We start from the raw sequence: 12,182 nt of genomic DNA on the forward strand, positions 1-12,182 counted from the left end.
AATTCAGAAGATAAATAGAGAAAATCTAATGTGCACAAAATTAACAGATTCTGCTCTTTTGCTCCTTCAAGAGCTGAGTACTTCACCCTAATTTTTCTTCTTCTTCTAACCTCATCTAGATTCCCAGCTAAAGGAGCCAGTAGCCTAATTCTGCTCAGTTCTAATGCAACTTGAGAACAAATTCAGAATACCTCTGTACTGATCTTGCCTGGGATTGCAGAACCCAAAGTCGTTATTCTACTCCAGAGGTAATACTGTGATCAGCCCTAACACCACTCGCCAGCCCTACTGTCAGCTTTTTGGAGAAGCAACTTTACCTCCTTTCAAGTAGTGACCTAAAAAAGTTTAATCCGGTTAACATTTTCAAGGTCAGAGTGGGTACAATGCTATCTATTTTGGCCTAAGAGAACAGGGAAATTGCTTGCTCTAAGTCTTAGATTTCTGTTTGTCCCTGTTCCATCCCCCATCCTCTTGGTCCCTCTAGATGTATTAAAGGCTCACATGGAGCTTGTGATCTTTTCTACCTAATCTCAAAGCTTTAACTCCTGCCCTCAAAACAGGGGCCCACTCTGCTCAATTTTTATATTGAATGATAAGCAAAGCAAAACTTTCCAGTTTCCAACTTAAGAAGCAAAGAAACTCTAAACTAGGAATTTATTGACATTCCCCCAAACTGACATTATTCAGTGATCAAAATAAAATGCATACATAAAATCCTGGCCAATTTGCATACCCCATTCTTAAACACACACAAAAAGCTAACTGTTTTTAACCTATGACTATGACATGCATTTGTTTTTAATAACGTCTCAGTTTTATACAACCATACGTTCAAGGTCTTTATCATTCAAGGTACATGAAGGTTGTGCATTTAATCTTTAGCATGGTTGTAGAAGATATGATTCACAGAGTAGAGAATAGATAAAAATAAGCATGCAGCAGCATGGTGCCGAATCATCAGAACTCACCATCTTATCAACAAATAGAAGTCATTCTTCTTTATTTCTTGAGCAAAGCAGTTTCATATAAGATAAATAGCTTTCAGTCAGAATAGCCTAACATGCAATATGCATCTTTTTGACATGTATATTCTAATACTACCTTAGACCGGTAAGATTAAAGGAAGAAAAATCTCAGGGTTGTATGTTGACAACAAACACTGGTCGAATCTACATTTTGTCCATTTTTCATCTCCCAGAATTTGACTCAGTGTGGGTATGTTTGTACATTACTGGATATTATTAAATGATCAACCTCTAGTGACCTTCAAGTACTGTTTTCTGAAGTTTTATAAAGAGAAATAATTCAGGGAATTTTTACTTTTTTAGGTCAAACATGGAAAGTCACATCATGCTTTGGAGATACTGTCTTTTGTTTTCAGAGACCAGGGCGTAGCAGAATGTATTTCTAATAGATTTAGGAGACTGGGTTCTAGGTATGTGACCTTGAGAAGGCTACTTATCTACTTTAGTTTTAGTTTCCCCATCTTGTATAGGAAGAATTTGGGTCAGACGGTTTTTAAAATTACACCTAGCTCTAATATGGTATCATCCATAAGTTATTCTTTTGTTAACATGGAAAGTAGATGGGTGATGAGGGAGGCCTTCAGTGGCCCATGCCTTTGGCACTGGACTGAGCTTCCCTCTGTGGGTCTCTGCTGAGCACACTTGTCTGGCTGAAAGCCCTGTTTCCCATGGCTCTCAGGCCCCTTCATTCACAAATCTTGTTTCAATGAGGCCATAGTAGCCTTTCACCTTTCAGGGCGTCATGCTGTCGCAAAGTTTCCGTTCTCACTTAAATATTAACTTCCACTTTCTGAGATGGAAAACTGAACTGAAGGTCTTGGGAAAATTGACCAAGCAGTAGAAAACTTGAATTTTCAAATAGTCACTGTTCTATTCATATTTACCAGTTTGTATGTGTGGAAGAAAGAACTTGGATTTTTAGAGTAGACTGCCTTTGATTAAAACTCCAACTCTGCTACTAATCTAGCTGTTTGGCCTCTTTGAAATTCATCTCTGAAATATGTTCTCATCTATAAAATGGGCAAAATACCTACATGGATGTTATTGTAGACGAAAAGCAATTATTTACAAGTGCTCAAAAAATACTCTTCTTCCTCCCTCTACTTCAGCATCAACTTATTTCGGAGAGCATTGACAATGACACTGAAAATTATCAATTACGAGAAATCTGCAGAATCCATTTCTTAGCGTAATATTGCTTAGTGAGGACCCATGTTCTGAAATGATGAGATGTGAAAGGAACTGCCTCATTTCCTTTGAAGATATTGCTATACCAGTTTACACTGACCAGTTTTGTTTTGGCTTGTACTTTTGAGTAAATAGGCTACTTTCTTAAGTTTGACCTGTGTCTGCCTCTGTGACCCGATTCCTCTCTCTTCTGCACCTCCTAGCTTCCACAACTTCAAAGAATGCGTACAAACTCCTAGGCCAAAGGATGAAATCAATTCTGCGGGTTTCAAATTAGTGATGCATGTGAAAACTCTTTGCACAGGATGAGGATCTATGCAAACTCAAGACAGTAAGTAAGGATAAAGTAAGGTACAGTTTCTAAAAAAGTAAATTAATTCTCACTAGATAAAAGGCCAGTGTATAATACACATGTGCAGTTCAACTATGCCATTTTGTGAGGCATATGAGGGAGGATATAGAAAAGCTCACGAAGGGACAGTCAGGAGACCTGGGTCCTAAATAGAACTCTCCTCTTTACTCTCAGTCTGGGCTGTGTAAGAAAGTATAACATAGCATCACAAACACTGGTCCTAGCTTTCTAATTCACTAAGTGCGTGAGCTTGGACAAGTTGCTTATCTTCTCAATTTCTCATTATAAAAATAGGGATGATACTAGCTCACAGAGTTGTGGAGAGCATTAAAGAAGAAAATAAATGTAAAGATCTTGGCTCAAAGTTTTAGTCAGAGAACATGTTCAAAGGATAATTAATGATTATTATTAATATTACTTGTGAAAGAGAAGGTTGGATTAGATGATCTAAGTTCTTTTTCTCCTTTAAAATTAGACACCTTCCCCCCTTTTTTCTAACAAAATACTCCTTGCAGAGTTTGGCACTCCCTGAGCTCAGAGTTTTGGGAGCCTGGCCAGATTTAATAAGAAGAATGCTCAGATTGGGCAGTTGTAAAAACAAAAGCTATCCCATCTTTACAAATCCAGTTAGCATAGCCAGTATTCAAGGGAATCTACATGTGTTACTCCATCTTTAGTTTATACTTACAAATACAGAGAACCATCTCAGATAATAAAAGTAAGTGCTGAATATTTTTGCAAGCTATTATAGCATTTTGAAAGAATACTGTAAACACTTACAAGATGTGACTCTATGGTAATGAAACGAATTTTCTTGTGTGGAGCGAAGGCTCATTAGCTCAGAGCGATGCTCTGTGCTGTTCTACAGAAGTTGCATATGACATTTCTCGCTAATGGCTCATGCTGTCACTAAATATTTGTTTCTAACTCCCTCAGTTTTGGGGAATGTGGACATCCACTTGTGTGTAAATTAATAGCTCTGTAGAATTTAAATGAGGTACCCAGAAAAGCCCTTTTGTTTCCTGAATCCAGTAAGGAAAAAAAGGCCCTCTTTCTAATGATATATTTGACCAGAGTTGTTGTTTCCAAATGTATAAGAAAATACTTATTTTATTGGAAAGAATGCTTTACATGATTCTCAGTAAATAAAACTGGGGCTTTGTTTTTAATGATCTTACTGTGATTCTCAGCTAGGGAGAAGAGTAGGTGTGTGTACTTACTTTCTTCATCAAGAAGATTTTCAGCAGCTGATAGTAACCTCATCCTATCTTCTGGATTTTTAATGTTTAATTCAATGAGATGACTCTCTTTTATATCCTTTAAATCTTCTAGGGTCTCGTAACCATTGAGCAAAAGTGTTGAGGTGTATTCCTGTGGGGAAGAAAAAATATGCATAATATAAGATGGTCAGATTCAAATATTTTATTTTTAGTTCTCTTTAGATTAAAAAACAAAAAGTGTAGGAATGCATGAAAACCAAAGGTGCCAACAGAACTTTTGCTTAACTTTATTTTATTTGTACTAGTTTTCCACATATGAACTTGGGGGCATTTAAACTGTATATGGTATAGTTCTCACCTTCTGGAAGGACAAATATAAAGAAGAAATGACTACTTTAAGCTATACAATGCTAAATCATGGATCAATTAAACAGCTGGATCGTTCATCCCATTTGGCAGTTTTTCACTTCTCAAATAGTGAAATTGACAAAGCTAGTATGTTATTAAGTCTGTCAATAAAATGCCTCTAATACAGTATATTATAATAATATTTCTGGATCTATACCTTTTCTTGTTTGCTTGGTTGCAAAATCATCTACCCTTATTAACTTCTTGGATTAGGTTAAAAAATTAATTTGAAATAGACTCAATTTATATAAAAAAGTATACTTAGCATTTTGATTGAAAGGCATTATAGAAACCTAAGGAATCTCAGACTTTCTATTTATTTAAAAGCTTTTATTAAGCATGAAAGCACTGTGGTTGGGAAAAGTATTGTTTCCATTTCTTATCATGTATATTTTGTCCATCATTTGCATCAATATAAATTAGTTTAAAATTCATAGGCTTCTGATTTCAAAGTCTGTTATGTTATTTATGTAACTTCTGTCTAACAATAGAAATGCAAATAAATTTGAATGCTTTTCAACTTTCTCAGATATTCCTCCCATTTTACTTGATCATAATTTCAATATCCTTATTTTAGTTACTAAAATTGAATAAGAGGAGGTATAAAAGTTTTAAGTAATCAGAAAGAACTTATTACTAGCCCTTTATTTATTTTTAAAAAAGGGAAAGAAGGAGTAGCAATTCAACTCTTTTAAAAGTGATGTATCCTAGAAGGAGCACTGTGTTAGAACAACAACAACAAAAAAAATCCCATCCTGATGTAACTAACTGTGGATTCTTGAGTAAGGTATTTCACTTCCTTAGACCTTGGTTTTTTCATAGGTCACAGAACAAACAAGTAGCTGAAGCAGGATTCAAACTTGTGCTTCCTCCAAGGAGTACCCCATTTGGGGGACACCAATAGTAATATTGAAAGGCCTATGTAATGTGTCTATAGACAAGAATGCAACTAGATAATTCAGGAAAACCAGTTAAGGAAAGATTAATTGGCTATTGTCTTGATGAATTTTGAAAACTATCAAAGTACTGCCGTGTTAATTTTAGAAATGGATTGCAAAACAGTAAACTGAGTGAGGCTAGGCATATTGTATGTACATGCCATTTAACAACATAGATATTTCATAAAAAGTTTTCTAATGTAACAAGAAAATAATTGGATTTTAAATACAGACAACACAGTTTTCTTAACACAATCATTATGAGGGCTTAATGATCACTGTTTCCTAACAAATTACTTTAAAAACAATTAATTTAGTTATCTTCTCTTGACTTGCTTTTGATCTCTGCTCTATAGAAAATACAATTTTCTTTTCATTTCTCCTTTCAATTCTCTGAATCTTTACCTTCACTCTTTATATTTTCTTTATCATTCTCATTACATGTTTTCTCCGGGACTTTTATTCTCCCAAGTATATTTCATTTTTCACTGCACTTTCTCAACCTAATCTCTACTGCGACTGCTTATTACCATTAGAGTTTAGTCCAAAGGATGTTGTATCAAGACCTGTCCTCGCATAATAAAAGTAATAAAGGGTATATATAAACTGTTTTTGGAAAACAGATTTTCCCTTTCTGTAAGTCATGTATTTTTTAACTAAACAAACACTGACCCATTCTCAATTACTCCATCCGTATGCCACCAAAATCAAACAGGCTATAGGTTTGCTAACCTGAAGGTGAATCCTCTCTAAGAACTCCTGCAGAGTCTTAGGTTTTTCCTTTCCACTCCTTCTGTGTGCCTTTATTTTCTTGGGGGCTGCTTCTTCTTCTGAGATGACATCCACATAAATAAATTTGAAGTTTCCCACCTTATTGTTCAACATTCCTGTCCACATCCCCATTGGCGTTTTGCAGATAATGTCTATGATATCTCCTTTCTAAAGACAAAGAAATATACAAATTAGATTTCAGAGAACTCTGGTGTCCATGACAATTGGTAGAAAGAATGGAATCATTGAAAATTAGAATAATGAGGGCATTACACTAAGGAGGTTTAGAGTTAAAAATAAATCTAAGAGGAAATTTCTTTTAAAAGTTTAAGGAAACTATTTACTAGTAATATTGAAAAAAAACCCAACATACTTGAAGAAAGGCTCCTAAATGTATTTGATGATGTGTTTATGTTTTTGGTATTGTATCAACTTATCAACTTATATTTGTAGAGTATCCTATAGTTTACAAAACACTTTTGCATTCATTAAGTCATTTTATGCCCACAACATGCCTCTTAGATATGTATGCGAGGTGTCATTATTACTCTAAATATTACAGAAAAAGAAATGCAAGCATTAAATAATTTCCCAAGAGCTTACAGGAAGTTAGTGACAGAACCAGAACTCAAGCTTAAGTTGTTTGAACTCAAAAATAATGCTGTTTTTATTTACCCTGTCAAAACAATATATATGTAGCAAAGCTCAAGCTATCATTCCTGGAGGGGGTCCCAAGTAAGGAAGGGGAAGAAAGACAACTCTATGACTCTGTCTGTCCTTCTAGTTCATCTGAAAAATTCATCTACAGTGTGAAATAAATCCACCTCAAGTATTGTATCCATCTAAAATAATCAAAATGTTCAGAACTTTGTACATAGCAAATATGTAACAAAAGTATATATGCATTAAGGATAAATTAAGCTAATTATCCTAGATTAATTAATAATTAATACTAATTACTTATTTAACACTTAGATTGAGCTCCACAGCAAAGTTTGGATTGAAGTATGAATGAAATGCATTGGGATAGACAAGCCAGTTGGTCTTTCTCTTTATTCACATCTAAGAGTAAGACCGCAGGAGTTATTGGCAAGAGTAGAAAACTCCACAGGGTATTTTTTTTGTAAAGAAAGTTGATTTCTATGCAAATATAGTGTCTACATTTGTGTCATAGTTACTCCGTTGAGACTTACAGCTTTCTACCTCAGAGATGACATTATAGATTCTGATATTTTTGTCATTTTAAGGGTCTACCCTCAAACAAAGCATTAAGTCTGCTACTAAAAATATTTTTTTTTCTGCTGCTCTGTGAATGTGTATTCTTCCATCTAAAACATGGATTTTATTTGTAATAGTAGAATTCAATGTGATTAAAAGATCTGGTCTTTCCGATTTATGATAGTTTGCTCTTCAGACACTATGAGCTGTTCACCTAGTTTTTCCTGTCTTCAACTATAGGGAATCAAATCCTAGGCTAGATGGGATCAGCTAAGCAGACTTAGAAAATCCCCAGAAGCTTTAGGGGAAGTTTCAAAGTATGGCAGTCCTATACTACATCCTTCTTATTATCCTTTAAACTTGTAAAAAATATACATTACAGGGAAGCCCACAGATCACAAGCAAAAATCCAATTTCATTTCGGATAAGACCCAGGATGGTCAGCAACAGTATTCAACACCCAGTGTGTCTGTGGAATTCCTTATTGTGTCCTACTCGAGCTCCACAAATGTCCCCCTAGGCAGCACAAACGGTGGTGCAACCTTTGTGTTGTGAAGCCCTCACAGCAAAAGAAAATGAACAAAGAGGATAAGAATAAAAAAAGAGAATTCAGGAGGGAATGTCACTGAGAGAAAGTTGTCAGGTTTCTCATGGCATTTGCAAGTATTGACTTAAGTATTGAAGTTGCCTGGCCAAGTCAGGTTCCCAAGACGTTTGCTCTGCTGGGCTCTTGCCTGATAGTTCCATTTTCTCTCCCTCTCCTTGGCTTCAGGTAGAACTGGGCACCTCCAGCAACTTGTGAGAATTTTGGTTTTCAGAAAAATGTAGACAATTCCTTCTTCCCAAATAAGCTCTGATTGTACATTATCTACATAATGCAACTTTTGCAAATAGCCTCAAAACACTGATCCCCCTACCCTACCTCTCATGTTTTGTTTGAACTCCTGCCGTAGTACACCAGTCACCAGTTCTCCTATTGGGAAGAACGTGCTCACCCCCTAGTTCCCCATACTTGCACTTCCTGAAAAAGATCATACACCCAGCCCTAGACAAACCATACAGAATGCGGATATGATGTGCACACACCTTGATTTTGAGGGAGTCAGTGTCATAAGGGCTCGGTGTGAAACTGGTATGTACACGGGCACGGCCACAGAATGGTCCGGAGTAGGGGCCATCATCATCGAGTCGAAAGCTGTCCCGGTTACTTGTACCATCTGAACAGCTTGTTATTCCACCTGATAAAGGCAAAGCAGAGGTTAACAGTTCTCACTGAAGGTTCATAACATTCTGAACCATCACCGGGACATAACTAAGCAGGAATAATGCTGAAGCATTGGATGCCAGCCTCCTGAGGTGGTCCTAAGTGACCGATCCCTGTTTCTGCCTCCCAGTCATTTTCCACCGCTGACTTCTGTCCTCTGAGCCATTTCTGATCTTTCTCCAGTCAACCTTATCATTCTTTCCTCTACCACCAAACCAAACACTCTTACTTCAGTCTCTATCATCTGATCCAGTAGCACAGTGCTTTGAGCATTGGATACTTGCTAAAGGGGCAGACAGTAGAGACTTAATTCCCTGTACAAACCAGATAATTAATTTTGTACGTGTAAACAAAGGCAGAAACCTATAGCGACAGTTTGATCTTTGTGTGCTATTGATCAGGAATGATCAAAGCATAAGACCACAAGCTTCCCTACAACTTATCACAATGTAGCAAAAATAGTGTCTCAGACTTCCTACTGTGTACCAAAAGCCATTTTGAAGCAACATCTCTGTGTATAAAAGGTAGCATTTTTGCTTGTTGTGTGAGCGTCAGGGAAAGAGGAAGTGTGTTCCAATGTCTGTACTCCTAAACTGTTCAAAATTTTTCTAAACTGGGCTTTTTAAACTGCTCCAAATCCTTGCTCTCTGGTCCTCTTCCTTTCTGATTTTGAATCTCAAGGGGGAAAAAAAAGAGATTCCATTTTTCCTGCCTGCCTGGGGGCAAGAATGTCTCCCAGTGGAAGTAACTCTGAGTCTCTCTACTGCTCTCACTTGTCACCACATTTTTTCCTTCACTGTGGCCTTTCAGTGCTCTGCTTCATGAGGGAACAGCCCCAGTATCTCTGCCATTCTTTCAAATAAGTATAGAAATAAGAGAATGATCCTTAGTGATTCTCCATTTTTTTTTTTTTTTTAATATGGACTGGTGTAAAAGAAAGGTGAGTTGTGTCTAGTCACAGAAATTAAGTTGTTTATGATAACAGCTAAGTAGACCCCCATCTCCTCACACCCTCCCTTCCATGACCACTCCAGTCCCTGGCTTTTCATTGTAAAATTATAAAATTTTATAATTATAATTGTAGAATTATAAAATTCTACCCATATTTCGCATTACAATTTTGAATTTTAAAACTTCCAGCAGAAATGAATACTAATAAAATCTGAATTTCACACATGCAAAAATATATCCCTCAAATGCTTCTGTATTAGCTTTTTCTTCACAAAATAACTGTTCTACAGCCAGTAGGAAAGTAGGAATAAAATTCAGGATATTTGCAGCAGCTGGTCTTTGTGATCCATCTTCAAATAACAGAAGCAGTTGATTTTAAATGAAATGGAAAATAAACTTTGAAAAAAACATTTAAAAGCCCTGAAAAGATTAGAGGGATAAGTAACAGTGTGCATATAAAAAAAATTATAAGGCACCCTGTAGTATCAGTAGTTTCATTCAAATATTGTAGCAGGACATGTGACTGAAGCCTGAGTGACTTCTTTGGTAGAAACGATGTTTTTAGAAAATTCTTATTGAACACATGCTGATTCCTTTTTGTCACTAATTGGTGATATTCCTACTATTTAGTATTTACATACTACTTCACTCTTTACCGGCTAATGCTGAATGGAAACCTAAAAAGTAAATGTTAGAACTGATGCAGATGTCCTGCTCTTTTCAGAATACTTCAGGATAAAAAGGAAAGGAAAAGAAGGAAAACATGACAGAGGGCAGGACAGGGAAGGAATAAAGAAAAAAATGAAAGAAAACAAAAGAAAGAAAGAAAGAGAAAGAAAGAAAAAAGGAAGAAAGAAAGGAAGGAGGGGAAGGAGGTAGGGAGAGAGGGAAGGAAGAAAGAAAGGAAGAGAAAAGGAAAGGAAGAAGTACATGGAGGGGGGGAGAAAGGGAAGGAAAAAGAGAAAACAGGATTTTAGTTTCCTGAATACTTCAAGTCGTTTAAAAAATTTGGACTCAAAATAATGCTAGTTCTCCCCAGCACATTTTATTGTAGGGATTCTGATTTAATTGTGCAATATAATCTTTTGGAGGCATATCCCCAAGAGCCTTGCTGACCACAGTGCTAAAAGTTTCAAAATAATCCATAATTCTAATATATTATGTATTATTTTAGACAATAGCATTGCTATAGATTCAACACATCCTACATTTTCATTATTTCTCTTATCAAGTAGTTGGAACATTGGTGAAATTTTGACAAACAAGCCAAAGAGAAATAAATCTGTTGTTTTTAATTAACTTAACCCAGATCTCCCATCTAGACTCTTGTCACTTATTTTATAGCCTTACTTGATGAGCTCCGCCCACTGTAGAGACTGTCCATGGAGTCACTGGCTTTGAGGGAGCTCTTCTCTGTATGGGTTCCAATCGTGGGATCACTGTTCCGATAAGGTAAGGCATCCTCTCCATCTTCCCCATCCTTCAGAAAATCATATCAGAGGTTAAATGCAAAGAACTCATTTCCTTGGAGACTTTCACTGTGTGCATTGATTTAACAAAGAAGACATATTTTAGCAATAAAATACTTAGGAATACATCAGCATAAAATATGAGTGTCATGAATCTTTAGCTCAATTTCAAGCATAACATTTTATGGTATAGTGGGAAAAATTCTTTAGATGAAACAGCCCACATTTTGGAATTTAATTGAAATTATAAAGTTTATTTTTGTAGTTAGGATGAATATCATATCAAGACTATTTAATCAGAAATGCTAGTTTTATTAACATCTGTGCTTTATCTGTTAAAGCACTTTTATTTCTTCATGGTCTCCTTATCATCTATTTATCACCATTACTAATCCTTTGAGATCTGATATTACAAGTTTAAACTCTGCATAGTTGCTTCGTGTCAGTTATTTGCACCCTACCAGACCACTAGATATGAATAAAACATACACACTTTGCAATTCTAAAGCAAAGCTTATCTAAGAAGCTTTACAAATCTCATATGGTGCTTGCCACCTAGTCAAGTGAAAAGCACATCTTGCATAAAATTAGGAAAGACAGACAATTTCAAAAGAAATTACATCTGCTTGAAAACATCTCAAATGTTTTCCATGTTTATATAGTTTCAACAAAGCCTATGAATTTCTTAATATTCATCAAAATATAATTCAATATTCCTCATTTTTGAGCATTTCTAAACATTGGTAAAAATTCAGACTATACATACGATATATGCTCAGTTTGATTCTCTGCTTTTATCCATTCTTTTATTCATTTGTTCAGTTATTCGACACAAGTTTGTAGAACACCTTCTAAGTACCTGGCATTGTTTTGGGAACTGGAGATATCATGGGAAACAATATACAGGGTCCTATCTTAAATGAGGTACATTTTAGTTTGTCAGGGTGTGTGCGCATGTGCGTGTGTGTGTGTGTGTTTGTAGTGTTTGGGGAGGTTTGTGTAAACAAAGTGAGCAAGACAATTTCAGAGAATAATAAGTGCTATGAAGGAAATAAAACTGGGTGATGTGAGAGGATTAGCTACTCGGGTTAGGGTTGAAGGAAGGTTGACTGATTTAGAGGGAATAGCCTCCAAAGACCTCCTCCATAAGGTAATAGAGTCTCTGAATTCTTGACCTGAATGATAAGAAGATGTGACTTATATGAAGATTTGGAGACAGTTTTCCAAGCAAAAGAAATAGCAAGAACAAAATAACTAAACTCAGAATTAGCTTGGGTTATGCAGAGGAAAACAACAAGGCCAGGGTAGCTGGAGCTGAGTGAGAGCAAGGAGAGCATTAGGATGTGAGCTCAGAGAAGTAGACTGGAGTCAGCTCAGG

General features: G+C 36.0%; 1 protein-coding gene across 2 annotated transcripts in view; it reads right to left on the reverse strand.

Moving 5' to 3' along the window:
• Nucleotides 1-12,182, reverse strand: part of LOC101286414 (SAM domain-containing protein SAMSN-1) — a 109,563-nt gene that overhangs the window by 8,055 nt on the left and 89,326 nt on the right. For both annotated transcript variants that reach the window (XM_033417835.2, XM_004264456.4), the window contains 4 exons: nt 10,686-10,815; nt 8,207-8,358; nt 5,864-6,070; nt 3,786-3,936 (listed from right to left, as the gene is read on the reverse strand). In XM_033417835.2, the coding sequence (XP_033273726.2) occupies nt 3,786-3,936; nt 5,864-6,070; nt 8,207-8,358; nt 10,686-10,815 (640 nt within the window). The remainder of the gene's footprint in view (nt 1-3,785; nt 3,937-5,863; nt 6,071-8,206; nt 8,359-10,685; nt 10,816-12,182) is intronic.

The sequence above is a fragment of the Orcinus orca genome, chromosome 5 (genome assembly GCF_937001465.1).
Source record: "Orcinus orca chromosome 5, mOrcOrc1.1, whole genome shotgun sequence".
NCBI lineage: Eukaryota > Metazoa > Chordata > Mammalia > Artiodactyla > Delphinidae > Orcinus > Orcinus orca.